The 21,172-nt window shown below is 40.7% G+C and overlaps 1 protein-coding gene across 1 annotated transcript; it reads left to right on the top strand.

The window, feature by feature from the left end:
- Positions 1-947: 947 nt before the first annotated feature.
- LOC125458900 (UPF0729 protein C18orf32 homolog) lies at positions 948-11,683 on the top strand. The gene is made up of 3 exons (XM_048544722.2): positions 948-1,080; positions 7,199-7,374; positions 10,318-11,683. The coding sequence occupies exons 2-3, from the start codon at positions 7,201-7,203 to the stop codon at positions 10,420-10,422; spliced, it is 279 nt and encodes a 92-aa protein (XP_048400679.1). The 5' UTR covers positions 948-1,080; positions 7,199-7,200; the 3' UTR covers positions 10,423-11,683.
- Positions 11,684-21,172: the final 9,489 nt, after the last annotated feature.

The following is a 21,172-nucleotide window of genomic DNA, read 5'->3' on the forward strand; positions in this document are numbered from 1 at the left end:
GAGAATTCCAAGATAATAAAATGTGAGGCTGGATGAACACAGCAGGCCAAGCAGCATCTCAGGGGCACAAAAGCTGACGTTTCAGAGCTCTCTGATGAAGGGTCTAGGCCCGAAACGTCAGCTTTTGTGCCCCTGAGATGCTGCTTGGCCTGCTGTGTTCATCCAGCCTCACATTTTATTATCCAGGCACCAATGGAATCCTGTTATAGTCAACAGGAGTTCACATTGTAGAAATAGCATTCCCCTATTTGTCAGTCATGTTATAGCCAAACTGAGTGGCTGGAACACATTTTATAGCAGATTATAGCACTTTATTTGATCCCAAGGTACATCATTATGAACAACTGTCACAATTTATAAGTAGGTATTTTAGAATGTGAAAGAAATGGAATATAGATTACAGCACTTCTCAGCATTACGCCAGGTTTAGTAAACTAGCTTAACAATCTGGTTTTCCTTCCAAAACATCCCCGATCTCCCACTGCCGGCTTCATCAATTCCCTTGTACCATTCCGTAAGTCGCTCACTCTCTCCACCAGCTCCATCTTCGTTCGTTCGTTCGTTCGTTCGTTCGTTCGCTCGCTCGCCCACTCACTCACTCACTCACTCACTCACTCACCCCTCTCCTCCAATCCCGCCTCTCCCCCTCAGCTCCAGTATCATCCTTAGTTATCTTGACCCAGCTCACTCAGTTTCCCCTTATTTCCACGAAGTTCACTCGCTCCGCCTGCTCCCGGGGACATCACGTGGTATCTCAGTTGTTGGACTCCCGATTGGTTACCCGAGGTTCCCGTCTCTGTGACGGTGGAGACCTGTGACGCCATCCACACCACCAACCAATCATTGCGCGCGGCCCTCACGGACCAAATAACCAGTTCCGGCGTGAGGACGCGGCTGATGAAGGACCAATAGTCGACAGTTACGAGGCAGATTGGGTCATAGGCAGCCACTCAGAGAGGAGAAGTTGACCTTGTGAGACGGACGTCAGCTGGGGCCCAAATTTGCTGCTGCTGCCGCCTCACGGGCGTTTGTTGTTGACGGAGACCCGTGGAAGTTTATCGGGCTTTGGAGCTGTTGTCGGTGAGTGAACGCGTTCCCGTGGGACGGTAAATGGTTATCTCTAACACTCTAGCCTCAGTGAAGGAACCGGCTGTTGACGTTTAAATAGTATGTGGTGGCGACAGGTTTTTGGCAGGCCCGGGAAGCCACTACCACAACAACGACAACCACCGAACGGCATGAGTTTCAGCGCTTACTGCCGCTACGATGGCCACCTTCGCTAAACCGAATGAGCCAGCGAGGACAAGCTACAACGACTTCTATTTTTAGGCACGAATGGCCTCGTGCAGTAGAGTTCGAGGCTGCGGCATATAAGGCCGTAGGGTGACAGGGTTAGGGAACACTATTTGGATATACCTTGTTTTCTTTAAGGGGATGGGTGGCTGTCGCTGGCTAGGCCCACTTTTGCTGCGTCTCCCTAATTGGGTTAGAATTCATCACGTTGCTGTGTTCCGAAGCACAGCGCCGCGGATCTGGATTGATAGTTTAATAGCATCGTCGCCACGCCTCTACCTCCTTGCCTGCCTTCCAGACTTTAGTACCCTGATAGAGGTGAACGCACAGACATCAAGAACGGTAAAATTGGGATGCTGAAGCTTGGGGAGTTGTGGAGCTGGAGGAGATTACAGAAACGGAGAGTTGTCATTCTTTGTTCTGGAGGGGGGAATTTGAGGATTTTCAGCGAGACTAGGCATGTTGGGTGGTCAAGGTTAGGGAACTTGAATTGGGCGCAAATTAATCAAAGTGTAGGAATATAGTTTTCCAGATTTAATAAAAACTAGAAAGTAGTGTTCCAGGAGGATTAGTGTAGAGGCTACTTGTAATAGTTTATACTGTTTATATCTTGGAATATGTAGCCCAATAACAATTTGTGGAATGGCATTGCTTAAAAAATACATGATGCAATAAATAATTGGAAAATTTTGTAGATTTGACAGTAAAGTGGTAAATTAACTGGATAAATTATCGATGATCTATAGTAACCTTGCCTGTGTTGTAGAAGAGTATAGGGATCTCGAATACAGGTTAATTTTAAAATTACAGCTTGACTAAAGTAAATACCACAAAAGCCCTGGAATTTGTTTCTAAAAGTATAGAATTCAAAAATAGTTCCTTGGACTCTGTTTTTGCTAAAACTGCACAAGGCACTAGTCAGACCATCTTTTGTCAGAGTCATACTCTATGGAAACAGACTCTTCAATCCAAGTAATCTGCACGGACCAAACATCACTATCTGATCTAGTTCCATTTGCTAGCGTTTAACCCACATTTCTGTCAGCCCTTCCCATTCAGATATGCATCCAGGTGTAGAGCTGGATGAATACAGCAGGCCGAGGAGCAGGAAGGCTGATATTTCAGGCCTAGATAGAAGGGTCTAGGCCTGAAATGTCAGCCTTCCTGCTGCTTGGCCTGCTGTGTTCATCCAGCTGTACACCTTTTTATTTCAGATTCCCCAGCATCTGCAGTTCCTGCTATCTCAGATACCCATCCAGATGCTTTTTTTAAATATTGTAACTGTACCTGCCTCCACCATTTCCTCTGGCAGCTTGGTCCATGCACACACCACCGTCTGAAAAGGTTACCCTTCAAGTCCTTTTATAAATCTTTCCCCTCTGTTCTTAAACTTCTGCCCTCAAGTTTGGGCGCCCTGTCCCTAGGCAAAAGATCTTTGCTCTCCAGCCTATCCATGCCCCTCGTGATTTTATAAACCTCCTAAGATCACCACTGAGGTTCATCTGGTGTACTGTGAATGTTTTGAGTTCCTTTTCTTTATGCTACAGGCATAAAGGCAGACCAGAACAGGTTTGCTAGGCTGATAACAGGTATGGCAGTGATTGTCTAATGTAGAGAAGTAGGTTGAGTCTGTACTGATTTGGAATTTAGAGGAATGAGAGGCATACAGGATTCCTTGGGGACTAAGCAAGGTAGATTTGGGAAAACCTAGGACCAGAGGGCATAATCTCAAGGGGTCACACAGATGAGGAATTTTTTGAAAATAGTGAATCAACAGAATTCTTCTCAGGATTGCAGAGGCTGTGTCAATAAGTACATTTAAGAGTGGGTTTTTTTGATCAGGAAGGGAATCAAGGTTTACAAGGAAAAGATAGGGAAGTGGTTTGAGGATTCACAGATCAACTGTGATCTGTGGTGGAACAGAGTCAATTGGTTGAATGGCTTTCTCTACTCCAGAAGAAACTGGTCTTATAGAGTTTTGGACAACTTGTGCACAGTCTGATCTCCATTTCACAAAACCAAAACAAAACAAAGCACTAGAGAGAGATCAAAAGACCAGAGAGTGGTTCCAGAACTGAGACTGCAGCTGTAGGGGTGTGTTGTTTTTTTTTGTGAATGGAACCTGGAGAGCTGATTGTTTAAAGTTGGGTTGGACAGCTAAATGCAGAAATCTTTACATTTGTGGAAGAATCCAAAACTAGGGGTAATAAATAAAAATTGAGATCTAGTGAAGATATATGGAGGCTTTCTTCTTGTTGATTAGAAACTAATTTTTTAATACAAGTAAAGATTGGGATATGTGGTTTAGCTCATGTTGAAAGGAAACTGAAAACATACTTGAGGAGAAAGGGGGTCAAAGTACTGCTGACAGACTGCAATGAAATGGGGATACGTTTGTGAACTTATTAACATGGCAGGTATTTGAGTTAAGTGGTCCTTTTCTGTGTCCTATGTTCTTATTAATTCTATCATAATGATTGGAATGTATTTTGAACATCTTAGGCAGTGATTGCAATTAGCAATAGGTACAGGAAGGGGCCACCATATTGTAGTAAGTGGAATAAACATTGATAGCTTGCCAAAGTATATAGGGCATGGGGCATTTTTCAACTAGATTCTGCTGTGTCTTCAGATTTCAAGTTGACTTTCCTGTGGGTTAATTTAAAAAGACAATGCATGAATACTCCTTGGAAGCCAAGATGTAGTTACCAAAAGTTTATCAGTGATTGCAGTGTCCCCATACAGAAATTTGAAAATCAACGCTTGTTAGCTTGAAATGGTATAAATCTGTATACAAGGAGAGAATTGTTGATCAGTTAGTTGATACATGCCTAGTCTAATCCCTACTTTAGACTATCAAATAATTCTTTATCCCTACTGGAGAGGTAGTTTAGTTGATAGTTCTTCCACATATTCCTATAATCCCTTGTTTTTCAGATAGTGATCTTCAGGGGGTGATGGATGTAGGATTTCAACCTAATGTGCAGATTTAAATAACTTTTTTTGGAGGTTGTGGCCTGTCAAATTATCTAGGATCAGTGATGCTGGCATTGAAATTGCTGAAATAATGTACATGTTTCAGAAAACTGATGCAGGAAAGTATCTATGATCATGAGTAAACAATCCTTAAAAAAAATCTTTGTATAAATGTAAGCATGGTTTCACTGAAGTATCTTACACAGTTGCTGAAGTTGTAGGCTAAATGACAAAGGTATGGGTTTATACTATAGAACTTTGAATAGCCCGTGGGAATTAGAGAAACAGATTTGGAAGCAGTTCGTAGATGTAGAAACACCAGGGTTGTAGTGGGTGATTTTTAATTTCCCCAATATTCACTGGGACTCCTTTAGTGCCAGGTGCTTACGTGGGGCAGAATTTGATGGGTGCATTCAGGAAGGATTCTTGAAACAATATGTAGATTGTACCTTTCTTCCTGAGTTCTACCCAAATGGCCTCACTGGACAAATCCTCCAAGATGCCCTCTCTTAGTAAAACTGTGGCTTTCTCCTTAACCAGTAATGCAAATCCCCCCACCCCTTTTTCACCCCTATCATGCTGGAAAAGTCTAAGCTTTGGAATGTTGAGCGGACAGTCCTGCCTTTCTCTAAACCAAGTTTTTGTAATGGCTGCCACATCTTAGTCCATGTATTTGTTCAGGCACAAAGTTCATCTGACCTATCTCTTGTATTCCTTGCATTCTTCAAAACAACTTCAATAGATTTCCCTTTCACAAAACTATGTTGACTGTGGGGTAGCAATGACCTAGTGATGTTATATCATGGTGAAGTATTAATCCAGGGACCAATGATTGTTCTGTGGGCCCTGGTTCCTGTCATGGCAGCTGGTGGAATTTGGATTCAATAAAATCTGAAATTAAGATTATGATCATGAAACCATTGTCAAATATAACAAACTCATCTGGTTCATTAATTTCCTTTAGGAAAGGAAACTGTCATCCCTACCTGGCCTACATGTGACTGCAGATCCACAGCAATGTGGTTGACTCTTAGCTGCCCTTGGGCACTTAGAGGTGGGCAATAAATGCTGGTCTAGCCAGTGATGCCCACATCCTGTGAATGAATGAAAAAACTGTGCCTGATTACCCTGAACTTATCTAATGTGCCCTGCTACAGCTTCATTAACAACAGCTGCCAACGTTGCCTCAGGGAGGCAATCACTGGACTGTTAATCCAGACATCCAGGTAATGTTCTGGGGATGTGGGTTCGAATCCTGTCATGCCACATGCTGAAATTTGAATCAATAAATATCAGGAATTAGAGTCTAATGTCCCATGAATCCACTGTTGATTTGTCAGAAAAACCTATCTGGTTTACTTATGTCCTTCAGAGAAGGAAATTGCTATCTTTACCTGGCTTACATGAGACTTCAGTCCTGCAGCAATGTTATTGACTGAATCTTAACAGCCCTCTGGGCATTAAGGGATGGGCAATAAATGCTGGACAAGTTAGCAACGCCTTCCTCCCACGAATGAATTTTTTAAAAATTCATTCAACTAGGGAATGATCAAAGTTTCAGTGGGGTAGCATTTAGGGAGCAATGATTATAAATCAGTAAATTTTCATAATGGAGTTGTGGATAGTGAGGAGGGGGATAACAAAGGATATAGCAGGATATAAATCAGCTAGAAAGTTGTGCGGACAAAATGATAGATTAGTTTAATCTGAACAAGTGAGGTGATACATTTCACCTCCTAAAATGCAAGAGGAAAGTAAATGGCCAGACCCTTGAGATCATTGATATGTGGTGAGATCTTGGACTCCAAGCCCATAGCTCCCTGAAAGCAGTGATGTGAGTAGATAAGGTGGTAAAGTAGGCTTACAACATGCTTGCCTTTAATCAGCCAGTGCATTGAGTATACGAGTTGGCAAGGCATGTTGCAGTTGTATAAGACTTTGGTCAGGCCACGTTTGGAGTGTGGTGCACAGTTCTGATTGCCACACTATAGGATGATCTGGAGGCTTTGGAGAGAATGCAGAAGAGGTTTACCGGGTTATTGCCTGGAATGGAAATTGAACAGACGTGGATTGCTCTTGTTTGGGCATTGCAGGCTGAGGGGTCCTAATGGCTGTATGTAAAGTTATAAATGTGGTGAATAGTTGTCTCTTTCCCAAATAGAAATGTCTAATATAGGCATAGGTTTAAGGTGAGGGGGAAAGTTTGTTTGAGGGGTATAGATGCCTGTAACAATATACTGCCGGGGAGGTGATAGAAGCAGATAGCAAAGTTTGAGGCATTTAGACACTTAAATTTCCAGAAGGCAATTAATGAAGTGCCACATGTAGAAAATAAAATCTCATGATCAAGAGGGTAACAAATTGGTTAATGGACAAAGTAGGTATAACTGCAGTTTCTCAAGATGGCAAGATTATAACAAGTGGTATGCACAAAATATTGATGCTGGTACCTGGTATGGTAGCCCAAATTTGTGACCATCTGAAAACAGCAAAGAAAGCAAGTTGTGCAGAGGATCTTGAAGGCGACAAGAAGACATAGTTTGTGAGTGGGCATAGATATGGCAAATTGTGTATAATGTGGGAAATGTGACGTAATGACAAATTAATTTTTTTAAAAAATAGATGGTTCTGGGCTGCCTTGTTGAACACAACATGGTGGAATCCAGGCATAATTGTCACCAGTAAATAGATTTTTAAATAGTGCTTTTCACAAAATACATTGAGAAAATAGTGTGGGCTAAAATATGAGGCTTTGTTGTGTTGACTTATAACTCAATGAAACATTTCTACTGTCTTTGTTCAATATCCAACAGTGTGAATTTGAGGTTGTTACTGTGTGTCTACTGTTATGCTGAGAAAATCACAGTTTGAGCTGTGGAACTTTGTTCGTTTATAATAATTATTTTTTCCTCCCTGTTCTGATCCACAGCAATGGTCTGCATTCCTTGCATAGTCATTCCAGTCTTGTTGTGGGTTTACAAGAAGTTCTTGGAGCCTATCTTGTATCCTTTCATTTCTCCATTTATCTCCCGTCTATGGTCTAAGCAAGCGGTTAAAGAAGAAATCGCTACACCAAAAACTGGAGCTTGTAATTCAACAGCGCAGGTAATACAATAGCAGCTTTCACTTTTATTATAGGAATTAAATTTCTTTGCTTTCTGAATTCATTGTGGTTGATTTAAGGATGGAGAGTTTTTTAATTGCCAAATCATTCTCAGTACCAGTCCATAGTGGTTCAGTGTTTAGCATTGCTACCTCTTGCTGCCCGGGGCCCACGTTCAGTTCCATTCTTAGATGACTGCAAACTCTACACATTCTCCCTGTGAGTGTGTGGGTTTCCTGTGGATGCTCAGGTTTCCTCCTACAGGCCAAAGACGTGCTGGTTAGATGAGTTAGCCATACTAAACTTCCCACAGTGACCAGGATGTACAGGCTAGGTGGATTAACCATCAAAAATGCAGAGTTCAGGGGATGAATCTGGGTAGACTTGATGGGCTGAATGGCCAGCTCCCACTCTGTAGGGCTCCTATGGTAACGTCCAGATATGTGAGAAATTTCAAAAAGATTTCTCTACTTTCCAAGCCATAGAACAAATTCCCAGTCCAGCTATCACCAGAAAATTAAAGAAAGGAGATGGGTGAATTCCATTGTACCCTGACCCTTTGCCAGGAATAGTTTCATGTAATTTGAGTGGTAATCAAGTTGCTTTTAGATTTTAAAGTCTTTTGTGGGGAATGAATGAAAACAACATGGCAAATTCCTCTAGTTTGTTGTTAAACTGAGTTGATAGTTAGTTACGTTTTCAAGCTTTCTTAAATAGAAACGATAAATTTTGAAAAGGTGTATTAACCTCTCATTCAACCAGTTTTTCCTTCCTTCCGTCCTGGTTTTTAGTGATAACTTTAAAGATGCACTAATTGACAAATGTGGTTGGGTGGGGGTACCTCTTTACCAAATCCAGTTCTGTTTTCAGTATCTTTATCAATTTTCTTTGAACCAGAAATGCGTAATTCTGAACAGGCTGATCCACTTTAGGCACCTTGCTCTATTTGACTCAGCTAATTGGGATGAATATTATGGGTGTACATGTCCTTTCTTTCAAAGTGACCATGCTGGCTACAATGGATATGTCAGTTTTGGATCACAATTCAATTACAATCAAAAAGGTATTAAGTCTACACTCTTTAAAAATTGACAACTTCATTGCTGTCCTGCTTCATGTCACATTGTGCTAACTTGGATTTTTTTCTTCCAATACTCACTTTTCTGTTATGATTGTTACAGGAGAGAAAGAACAAATGTAAGAAAGTGAAGGCATGTGAGATGGGAGCACAGAAACTGCTAACTGTAGAGTTCTAGCACAGATATCCACAGTGCTGCACAGACCACTGAACGAAATCGTTAACCAGCTGGTTTTAATAAAGGAAGCAAATACTTCTCTGCAGTGCTTATTGTCGTTTTATTTATAGTACAGGGCAGGAGAGATGTATATATTCAAACAAAGTTAAACTCTCCATCGTTCATTCCAAAGCAGATTTTACCTCACTTTTGAAATTCCATATGTGGCACCATTTTGGAATTCTCCTCTTCCAATTAAAATTTACTATATTGTTCTCAGATTGTAATACCAGCACTTAACTATCATTTTGAAGATATTTTGCAAAGATTGGAATGGTTGCTGAACTAGGAGCAAGCTGTCAGTTCAAATTCTTTTCTAACCTAACATTTTATTAAAATATTAGTCAAAGACTGCCAGAAATACCTGCAAATTGCCATTCTACAAGTGGCATTGTAGATTTCCGAAGAGAAGAGTACTTGTATATGTTTCTATTTTATGCTTCCATCTGATATACCAGTTGCCTCTCCTGCTGTCCTGACTTAAAGCCAAAGCCATACATTACCAATCTGCCTGTTTCTCCCTGCATGTATTTGGTTAAAATGAATTTTTGAGCTTGCAGTGATTTGTTTTTGCACACAGTCTTGTCAAAACATTAGTTGGTGATGGGGGTGCCTTCCATTTGTGTGTTTCAAACAGTGAGAGATCTTCAAAAGTAGTTATTTTTAATTTTCATAGGATTTTTATCTTTGATCACAGTTCAGTAAAAGTTTGTGTTTCTATCCTGTTTAAAACATGATACCATCTTCCACTTGCCATGCAAAGTCTTGACAGTTGGGCAGCTGTTTTGTGACCAGCTGCTGAAATCTGCACAAGAGAAGCATTTATCAATTTTCTCTTATTGAACGTAACAATAAGGACAGTGTTCAGACCTGTACTGATTTTTCTCTTTGTGGATTTTCTTAATTGTTTCCACATTAAAAGTGACTTTTTTAGCATTAGCCTTACATGTATTTTACTCATGTTTTTGGCTATAATTTCAGTTTATAAATTTTGTTTTGTTTTTTGCTTATGAATCTGCATTGAGTTTCCACTAACCAGTCTGTATTTATTAATGTGCTTGCAGGTGTCATGCCCTTGCAGTGGGTGATGCATATCAGGGTATCTTGTTCATTATTGGGTTTAGATCAAGTCTCCTGATTACTGAGCTAAATTATGATAGCCCTTTTTCATTGACAGTCAAGTTCTGACAGAGTTTCAGCCTGAAACGTTGACTTTCCTTGTCCTTGAATGCTGTCTGACCTGCAGTGCACTTCCAGCTCCATGCTTATTGACTCTAGCTTCCAGCATGTGCAGTCCTTGCAGTTTGTGTAATGGGCAAACTCAAGACAGGGGATGGTGTTAATTCAATTGTCAATCTCGATTTGTCTCACTTCACGCAACATGGCTCCATGAGTAAATCTGAATGCCTTTTGCGTCACTGAAAATAGCAAGGTGATTGAGAATTTAAAGTTGAAGTTATTATTAGTAATAGCCAGTTTTGGTAGTCTGGGCAAAGTTACTTCTGTGGTGTGGGGTTTCGAACAGTACCTGCAGAGTCATGACCCTTCACATCGACTTCCCCTCCTGAAACCTAAGTTTTCTGGAAAGAGGAAAGATAATACGTGTACCTTTAATTTCTCAGTTGCTGATTTTGTTTTGTCTTCTTTTAGTCTGAATATGCAGCTATGAATGGGGAATGGAATTGCATTGACAAAACTGCAAATGACATCACCACAGAAAGACCAGCAGACGTTTCAGACAAAAAGACTGATTAAGACCTCAATCAAGAAATGACCTTGCATGATATGTCCTGAAAGTAGTATTTTAAATGAAATGGAAGTAGATTTATTAACCATTTGAAATTTAGTGTCCAATAATACCTTGTCAGTCCTTTGTATTGCACTGTATAATGCTGTTTAGTGGTTTTCTTTTAATGCTGTAATATGATTCCCATTTCTGTGATGAACAAATTATTCCACTTGAATTTTGTGACATTTAAATTCTTTGATAGAGGAGTTTATTGTGTTAATGCATATATTCCTTAGCTGATGCTGTAGACGACAAAAAGGGAAATATGTTCTGGTTACATCTGAAAGAAAAGCAAGCTTATCTTGTGTCCACAAACCAAGACAAGTGAACCAGTAAACCTTTGCTTCAATCCCTTGCTCACTGCTGATTTAAGGAAATGTAGTTGACTTTGCCCCTTGGAATGATGTATCATCTTTAACATAGTGAAATATCCTAAGGTGATCAAAGACTGATCTTGAAAATTTGAGTGAGGCACAATCTACCTACCTGCTGTTTATTTGTATCCCATTGCTCATTATAATTAATTACATGAGTAAGGGTGAAAGCTTTCAGTGAACCACCATCATATCTGCATGGATTATGGGAGGGTAGGATTAACTTTGTCATTGGCATTTGAGTAACTTTCAGATTGATATATTTTATCAATTTAATGTAGATAGAATCACAGCTGATGGGTTATGCTTATAGCTCCAAAAAAATGCCATCAGAGGAACTACTAAAAGGTATTTCCAAATGAGGGAATGTGCAGGGTGCTGCTCTTGAGACTGTTAGAGGAATCACTGTAAAAGAAAAGTGTTTTTTTTTTAATATAAATTCTTATAGCCCATGGTAGCATTTAGCTATGTTCACAGTAATGTTTGACACGTTAGGGTTTCTTCTGAGGTATGGAAGTAGCTGTTCTTCATTTTTCAGGGTCCACTCAATGTGATGATACGACTTTGTAAGTTTCGCTTCCCCCCATGTTTTATCACTAGTGTTGTCAAGGCCCTAAAAATTGCGCTTGTCCCAGTCTTGTATACCAGTTGTGGAGTAGTCTTGGGAAAATTCTGGCATTAGCGGTTTACCCCAAAATGATACAGGAGATTGAAAGAGGAAGGGAAGGAAATTCATTCTATTGCATACTGTCTGTAATGCAAATATAATTTGAGGGAACAATGGTTAAAATTGGTGCAAAAATAATTTAAATGTTTTCACAAAATAAAAGTTATACATTATTTTCTTTTTTAAGGCCTAACAACTCAACTAGTTTTGCTACGTTTCAAACTATTTTGTTTCGGTCAAATTTATGACTTTATTGCTTTGTTTCTATAACTGCTTTAAATTGTGCTATACTATTTCTAATTTCTCATCTGAATGACGTTTTTCAAAATATTTCAAAGTTTTAAATATCTAAATCATTGAAAAAAGTTAATACAGTCACGATGTTACAGCAGCTATAACTGGTACAATTGAATGCCAAAATTTAAAAGCTACCTATGATGTAACTGCTCCTACAAATTCAGCAAAAACAGTAGCTTTCTATTTGCTTGGCTATTGAAAGTCCACTTAATTGAGTCACGTTCCTGTATTTGTTCAGTAGGTACAAACTAAAGTTGTCGTAATGTTAAGTCTTGTCCATTTCAGTCTAAATATCATCTTTCCATTCAAGGAAAGTGGATGTTGCTGACTAAGCCATCACGTATTGCTCATCCTTAATCGCTTTAAGAGGTAAATGTTAGAGTCAACCAGCTTGATATAACAAGGCCCAGAGTCACATGTAGGTCAGACCAGGTAAGGATAACAGATTTCCTTTACTAAAGGACATTAGGGAACCTGATGGGCTTTTAGCAACAATCAACCTAATGACGATCATGCAACTTGTTAGCTAGATTTTGTTTACTGAATTCGAATGTCACGATCTACCATTGTGAGATCCGAACGTAGAACAATACAGTGCAGAACAGGCCCTTCGGCCCTCAATTGTGCTGACCTGTGAACTAATCTAAGCCCATCCCCCTACACTATCCCATCATCATCCATCTGCTTATCCAAGGACTGTTTAAATGCCCCTAATGTGGCTGAGTTAACTACATTGGCAGGCAGGGCATTCCATGCCCTCACCACTGAGTAAAGAACCTGCCTCTGACATCTGTCTTAAATCTATCACCCCTCAATTTGTAGCTTCCTCACTTCGAAATTTTGCATTTAACTCCCATTACTTCTTCAAGTCAATGGTGTGGCCCATGGGTACCCACATTGGTCCCAGTTATGCTTTTCCCTTTGTGAGTTGCATGTAATATTTTTTTTTCCCCAGTCTTACTCCTATTTACTGCTCACAATGTGATCCCTGTACACTGGCGAGCCCAAATGCAGGATGGATTACTGCCTTGCTCTGTCTGTAAGAAGGACTTTGACCTTACGGTTGCCTGCCATTTCATACCACTGATTTCCCATGTCCTCTGTTTTTAAACCTCTTTACATCCCTAGGTCCTGTACTCCATGGGTTTGCTTCCAGGATAACCAACCTATGCTGGAACGCGTTGCCAGTGGTGGTAGACGCAGACACAATAGTGTCTTTTAAGATGTATCTGGACAGGTACGTGAATTGGCAGAGAGCAAAGGGATGCAAACCCTTCGAAAATAGATGACATGTTCAGACAGAGGATCTTGATCGGCGCAGGCTTGGAGGACCGAAGGGCCTGTTCCTATGCTGTAATTTTCTTTGTTCTTATTTTTGACCATTTGCACTTCTTGTTATCACCCTACCCAGCACTTTATTTTCCTCCTGGCTTATCACCACCAATGCTTTTGGTTGCTTATCCATTTTCTCATGTTCTTGTGCTGTCTCACTCTTCTGTTTACTGGGCAAGTAGATTCTGATTGGTAATCACCTTTCCATAGAAATGCAGCAGAGTTTTGCACCCTTTTTTCAAAAAGGAATCATGTAAGGTGTAAACTTATTTTGCCTGCATAAAACAGGGTCGTGTGTTTTTGTATTTGTAGCTTCTAGCAAATACATCACACTGAGAGCCAGGCTAATGACATTAAATTGGTTTTCATTGTAATTCCTAGCATAGTCCTAATTATTTAATGAATGATTTTCCATAGCACATTACCACTTTTAAAAAGACAGTATTTATTGTCCATGTCCATGTCCATATCCATACCTAGTTGCCCTTGAAGGTCATGTTGAGCTATTCCCTTGAACTACTGCAATCCATTTGGGGCAGATAAATCCACAGTGTCATTAGGGAGAGAGTTCCAGGATTTTGACACTGGAGGACCAGCAATATATTTCCATGTGAGGATAATGAGTGTCTTGAAGTGAAACATGCAGGTGGTGGTGTTCCCATGTGTCTGGTACCCTTGACCTTTCTAGATGGTAGTGGACACTGGTTTTGGAATGTACTGTCTTGAAAACCTTGGTGAATTTCTGCATTACATCTTAAGGATGGTACATTATTTGTTTTGAGTGTCAATAATTGAGGGGTTGTTTCTTCTGGAGGTGATGTCATTCAATCAAGTGGACAATATTCCATCATACTTCTGACTTGTCGAATGTGGACAGGGTTTTGTAACCATAGTCCTTATATAGCTGGTTCTGTTCATTTCAGGTAATGCTCTTGATGTTGATGGTGGGGGATTTGGTGATGTTTATGCCATTTGAACGTCAAGGAAGAATGGCTAGATTCTCTTGTTGGAGGTAGTCATTTTGCCTCATGTAAGTGTCATGCAATGTTCCTTGGAATTTGACAGCCCATGCCTGAATATTCTAGATCTTGCTGTGTTTTGAACAGGGATGCTTCAGTATCTGAAAATTCTGAATGATGTTGAACATTGTATAATCCTAAACAAACATCCCCTCTTGTGGCCATATAATGGAGGGAAGGCCATTATTGAAGCAGCTGAAGATAGTTAAGTCTAGCTGCTCCCCTGAGGAAGACCTACAGAGTGATCTGAGAGATGAGATGACTGACTTGCAACAACCATAACTCCTGTGCCAAGTAGGCGTGTGGCATTTTTCCCTTGATTACCATGGACTAGTTTGGCTGGGGCTCCTTGATGCCACACTGTCAAATGTGGCCTTGACTTCAAGGGCAGCCACTCTTTGTAGAATTCAGAAATTTAGTATATTTTCACAAAGCCTATTAGGAGGTGAGGAGCTGGCTTCTGAAGAAGGGTCACTGGGCTCAAAATAGTAACTTCTTTTCTGTCTATATATGCTGCCAGTTCTGAGCTTTACAGCAGTTTCACATTTTTCATGTTTCAGATCTCCTGCATCCACAGGTCTTTCTTTTATTGTTAAGGAAAATATTGAGCTGTTATTAACTTCTGTGATGTGGCTTCAGACTGAAATATTGTGAACACATCATCTACATTATCAGAAGTATGCAAGGAGCAGAGGATTAGAGCAATGTTCCAGTGCAGAATAGTGATGAAGAGGTCATGAACAGTGCTATCAAACAGCACTTTCTTGGTAAGAGCAAAGGAAGAGGTATGGACACCACACCACATGAACCCTTAGTTCCTCGGGGCAATGTCCTAGATCCAATCATTTTCAGCTGTTATATCAATAATTTTCTCTACAGTAACGTTTGTTGATAATTGCACAATGTTCAGAACCATTTGTAACTCCTCAGGTAATTCCACAATCCATATCCAAATGCAGCAAGATCTGAACAATATTCAGGCTTTGGCTGACAAGTGGCACATTTGTCATTGTCTGGCAATGCAAAACTAGAGAATTTCATCATCATCTCTTATCATTCAATGGTTTCAACATCACTGAGACCCATAATCAAAATTGTGAGCTTTAACATTGACCAGAAACTGAACTAAACTTTAAATACTGTAGCTCAAAGAGTAGTTTAGAAGCTAGAAATTCTGAAGTATCTTACAGTTTATCTCCCCAGTGCCTGTTACCATCTAGCATAAAATTGATACCATGCAATACAGAGTATCTGGCTTGATTGGCACTTCAAATACCAGTTTTGACATAAAGCAGAAATTGCTGGAAAAGCTCAACAAATTTGGTGGCATCGGTGAAGAGTAATCAGAATTGATGTTTTGGGTCCAGTGACTCTTGCTCAGAACCTGTTTTGATGTTCTGTTTTCACCACTGATGCACAGTGGCAACCATGTATACCATTTACAAAATGCACTGCAGTAGATTCTCAATGCCTCTTGAACTGCACCTTCCATCGTTGCCACCTAAACAGGCAATGATAGAATGAAAACATTACCACCTTCAAGTCCCTCCCCAAACCACAAACTACATTAATTCACTGTTCAATACTGTCATGGAATCAAATTCCTGGAATTATGTTTCTAACAGCACTGTTGTTAAACCTATTCCTCGTGGATAGTGGTAATCCATAAGTAGTAACCATTGGTCTAGCAGGTGATGCCACAACCCGTGAATAAATAGAAAACAATACTGTATCAAGAAACAGCTGAGTGCATTGAACACAGAACATTCAACTTTAATGCTGAAGATTAGAACAGCAGAACAAGCGCTGCACCTAACCTCATTGTTCCAGTGTAGCTGCCACACAAGTCTGAACCAATTGATGTGGCAAATTGCCCAGTTCCATTCTATCCATATAAAATAGGAACAAATCCAATCCAGGTCATTATTGTGTTATCAATCATCAGTAAAGTATTTATGATGTCATTAATAGGAAATATGCTGTTTTGGGGTTTTTCAGTCTTCAATTTCACGAGTGTTTCTTTATGCCATAGACCTGACATGATGTTGTGTCACTCGCTGTCTCCTTATCTATGGAATTCAGTTCTTTTGACCATTTACAATAATTATAATTTTGATTTAGATAAACCTTTGAACTGAATTACAGAAGATATTGGAAATACACTGTACAGCCGCAACATCTGTGGAGAGAGAAAAGCAGAGGCCATGTTTATCTCTCCACACATGCTGCATGGCCTATTGAGCATTTCCAGCATCTTGTATATCTAAGTTGTATTCATTTTTAAGATTTTCAGCAGCTGAAATATTTTGTGACAGTTTTAAAACTCAAGGACCTTAAGACCATAAAACATAGGAACAGAAATTAGGCCATTCAGCTCATTGTCTGCTCTGCCATTCAATCACAACTGATAGGTTTTTCAACCCCATTCTCCTGCTTTCTCCCCATAATCTTTGATCCCCTTAATAATCAAGAACCTATCTATCTCTGTCTCAAATACATTCAATGACCCGGCCTCCACAACCCTCTCTGGTAATGAATTCCACAAATTCACCACTCTCTGGCTGAAGAAGTTTCTACTTAGCTACATTCTAAAGAGTCTTCCCTTTACTCTAAGGCTGTGCCCTCATGTCCTGCCAATGGAAATCTACCACTCTGTCCAGGCCATTCAGTATTCTCTAGGTTTCAATTAGGTTCCCCCCCTCATCTTTCTAAACTCCATCAAGTATAGACCCATGGTCCTCAAACTATCCTTGTATGTTAAGCCTTTCATTCCTGGGATCATTCTTGTGAACCTCCTCTCCCACTCCAGGCCAGTATGCCCTTCCTGAAGTACAGTGCCCAAAATTTCTTGCAATACCCTAAATTTGGTCTGACCAGAGCTTTATAAAGCCTTAGAAGTACATCCCTGCTTTTATATTCTAGTCCTCTCGAGATAAATGCCAACATTGTATTTGCCTTCCTAACTGCTGACTGAGCCTGCAGGTTTACCTGTAGAGAAACCTGGACCAGGACTCCCAAGTCCCTATGCACTTCAGATTTCTGAATTTTCTTCCCATTTAGAAAATAGTCCATGCCTTAATTCTTCCCCTCAAAGTACATGACCTCATTCTTTCCCACATTGTATTCCATCTGCCACTTCTTTACCCACTCTCCTAACCTGTCTAAATCTTACAGCAATGTCCACACCTCCTCAATACTACCTGTCTCTTCACCTACCTTTGTATCATCTGCATTAGCCAGAATACTGTCAGTTCCTTCAGTTAGATTGTTAAGGTATAAAATGATAAGTTTTGGTCCCAACACTGACCCTAGTGGAACAACACTAGCCACCGGCTTTCATCCTGAGAAGGACCCTTTTATCCCCACTGTCTGCTTTCCGTCAGACAGCCAACCTTCTATCCATGCTAGTATCTTGTCTGTAACACAATGGGCCCTTATCGTGCTCAGCAGCCTCCTGTGCGGCACTTTATTAAAGGCCTTCTTGAAGTCCAAATAGATAACATCCATTGGTTCTCCTTGGTCTAACCTGCTTGTTACTTACTCAGAGAATTCTAATAGATTTGTCAGGCATGATCTCCCCTTGATAAAACCATGTTCACTTTGCCCTATTTTACCAAGTACTTCCAAGTATTTAGAAATCTCATCCTTCACAATGGATTCCAAAATCTTACCAAACGTAGGTGGTCTTTTTGAACTCTAAAAGACACACCATGAGGACGAGAGTCTTGCTTCAGCAGTAGCACTTCTTTATGCAAGCTTGCAATTGATTACAGCAGGGAGACTTCCAAGACAGTCTCACAGGACGGTCAGGAGGGCTCTGATTAAACTAGTTAAAACAAACTGCAATTGTACTGTGATTTAGCAAGGCAAGGTCATTACTTAGGCAACCAGACACACATTTATTGAAGCAGAATGCGGTGTACATAAAAGTGTACAGATGCTGCAAGCCCTAGCATTTTGCTGCATGTCCTATGTGACTTCTCAGTCTAGGGAAAAGCAATTTGCAGTTACACCAATATGTACTGTTTCACAAAGCTAAAGTTTCCCTACTTCATGCTCCTAGTCATGTATTATTTTAACTCATTTCTGCTCAGTCTAAAATACACAGTCTCAACATACAAGTATTCCACAATTCCCTACCTTGTGGTTACTAACCATCAAGCCCTGGATTCTGAGTCAGAATGGAGCAGTCTTTAAATTTTAATTACTGGGGTGGCATCTTCAACTTCCATCCTTCCCCTAAGATAGCCTGACTTTGTGTGGAGTGTCATAGGGGTTTGTGGCTGGATAGCGGCGAGGTGTTCCTTCACCAATGACCAAGGTTAGGCTAATCAGCCTGTAATTTCCCATCTTTCACCTTACTCACTTCTTAAATGGGGTGGGGGGTAACATTCATGATTTTCCAGTCTTCTGGGACCGTCCCTGATTCTAGGTATTCCGGAAAGCGCATCAGTAATGCCTCCACTATGTCTTCAGCTATCTCCTTCAGAATTCTGGGGTGTAGCCCATCAAGCCCAGGTGATTTATCCACCTTCAGACCTTTTAGTTTTTGATGATGTCCACTATATGCACCTTTGCTGCCCAGCCCAACCCAACTCTTATGAGATATTACTCATGTCTTCCACTGTGAAGACAGATGCAAAGTACTTATTCAATTCCTCAGCCATTTCTTTGTTCCCCATTACTACTTCTCCAGCATCATTTTCCAGCATCCCAAAGTCCACTTTTGGCTCTCTTTAGCCCTTTGTTAATCTAAAGAAACTCTTGCAATTTTGTTTATATTACTGGCTAGCTTACCATCATATTTAATCTTGTCCCTCCTTATTTCTTTTTCATTGTCCTCTGTTTGCCTTGCAGCTGTCCCAATTCCCTGTCTTCTCTGATGAAGGGTCTAGGCCCGAAACGTCAGTTTTTGTGCTCCTGAGATGCTGCTCAGCCTGCTGTGTTCATCCAGCCTCACATTTTATTATCTTGGATTCTCCAGCATCTGCAGTTCCCATTATCCCTGTCTTCCTGCTGTCTTTTGCCACATTATATACTTTCTCTTTTGCTTTTGTGCTGTCCCTGACTTCTCATGTCAGCCGTGGTTGCCTCATCCTCCCTTTAGTATGCTTCTTTTTCCTAGGGATGAATCCCCTGCCATTGCTGTTCAACTATCTTTCCTGCTAGACCCCTATCCCAGTCAATACTAGTCAGCTCCTCCCTCATGCTGCTGTAGTTGCCTTTATCTAACTGTAATACCGTTATGTCTGATTCCACCTTCTTCATCTCAAATTGCAGAGTAAATTCAATCATATTAAGGTCAGTGCTTCCTAAGTGTTCCTTCACCTTAAGCTAACTTATCAAGTCTGCCTCATTGCACAACACTAAATCCAGAATTGCCTGTTGCTTAGTGGGCTCCACCACAAGCTGCTCCAAACAGCCATCTTGTAGACATTTCACAAATTCCTTTTCTTGCAATCCACTACCAACCTGTTTTTCCCAGACCACCTGCATATTGAAATCCCCCGTGATCACAGCAACCATGTCTTTCTTACTCACCTTTTCCATCTCTTGATGTATCTTGTGCCCTAAATCCTGACTACTGTTAGGAGGCCTGTACACTACTCCCATTTAAGTTTTTTTTTAACCTTTGCAGTTTCTCAACTCTACTCACACAGATTCCACATCATCTGAATCTACTTCATTTCTTGCTATAGATTTAATTTTGTTTCTTGCTTATACGACAACCTAAACCCCTCGGCCCACCTGTCTGTCTTTTCTATAGGATGTATATGCTTAGATGTTTAGCTTCCAAACCTGAGCCCCTTGCAGCCACCTGTCTGTGATGCCCACCATATCATACCTGCCCATTTTGATCTGCGCCAGAAGCTCATTTATCTTTTTTTAAATACTGCATTCAGATACAACGCCTTCAGTCTGGCATTGATTGTCCCTCTTCTCATTGTCATTCATTTATCCAGTTTGCTTGAAGTTTGATTCCCAACCTTGTCCAAACACCCTATCTTATATTGTGTGCTGGAGGCTTTAATAACCTCTCTTGAGTTCTCCTTTCTTTTCTTTTCATATTTTTTCCATGCAATTAAATCCATCCCCAAAGATGCTAACCTGCTGCTTTGATTCCCATTGGCCATTAAACCTCCTGGTGTTTTACCCCCTTACTCCCCCCACTTTCTAGTTTAAAGTCCTGTTGACCATCCTATTTACCATTTTTTTGCTAGAACACTGTTCCCAGCTCGGTTCAGGTAGAGACCGAACCAACACTGCAGATCCCTCCTGTTCCAATACTGATGCCAGTGCCCCATGAAAGAGAACCCCTCCCTTTCGTGCACCACTCTTTTAGCCATGTGTTTACTTCCCTTATTCTCATATCCCTATGCCAGTTTACATGTAGCTCAAATGGTAATCTGGAGATTATAACCCTTGAGGACCTGTTCTTTAATTTAGTTCCTAGTTCCTGATAATTCCTAAACAGGTCTTCTTTTCTTGTCTTACCTATGTTGTTTATCCCAACGTGGACCACAACGACTGGATCCTCACCCCCCCCCCCCCCCCACGCTCTCTAACATCCTTCCAAGCTGGCCAAAGATGTCCTACACCCTACCACCAGGCAGGCAACATATGTGTGGGACTCTCCATTCTGCTTACAAAGGATATCATTTATTCATCTAATTATAGAATCCCCTACAACTATCACTTGTCATTTTGCTCTCCCCTCTTGAATGGCCTCCTGTGCCACTGTGTTGTGGTCAGCTGGCTCACCCTCCCTACAGCCCTGTTCCTCATCCACACAGGGAGCAAGGTAATGCTTGGGGTAACTCTCTGAATAATAAAGTATTTGCATTTAACTTAGAGGGAAAGAAGTGAATGAACATCATGTTTAAGAATATGAAGGGGGGGAAATTAAGTTCTCCGCCAAAGATTGAAGAAATGGCGGCTGATATTGTCCAGGATGCCTCACGCTCCTGAAAGTTATCTATCACCGGCGACCAGCACGTTGTGTGCGCGCGCAGCCAGCCAGTTCCCT

This window comes from Stegostoma tigrinum, chromosome 1, assembly GCF_030684315.1.
Source record: "Stegostoma tigrinum isolate sSteTig4 chromosome 1, sSteTig4.hap1, whole genome shotgun sequence".
Lineage (NCBI taxonomy): Eukaryota > Metazoa > Chordata > Chondrichthyes > Orectolobiformes > Stegostomatidae > Stegostoma > Stegostoma tigrinum.

Excerpts from the sequence above, each read along its gene's own strand:
- LOC125458900 (XM_048544722.2), top strand. The coding sequence starts at position 7,201 with ATGGTCTGCATTCCTTGCATAGTCATTCCAGTCTTGTTGTGGGTTTAC. Across the intron at positions 7,375-10,317 it reads CTTGTAATTCAACAGCGCAG|TCTGAATATGCAGCTATGAA; the intron begins GTAATACAATAG and ends GTCTTCTTTTAG.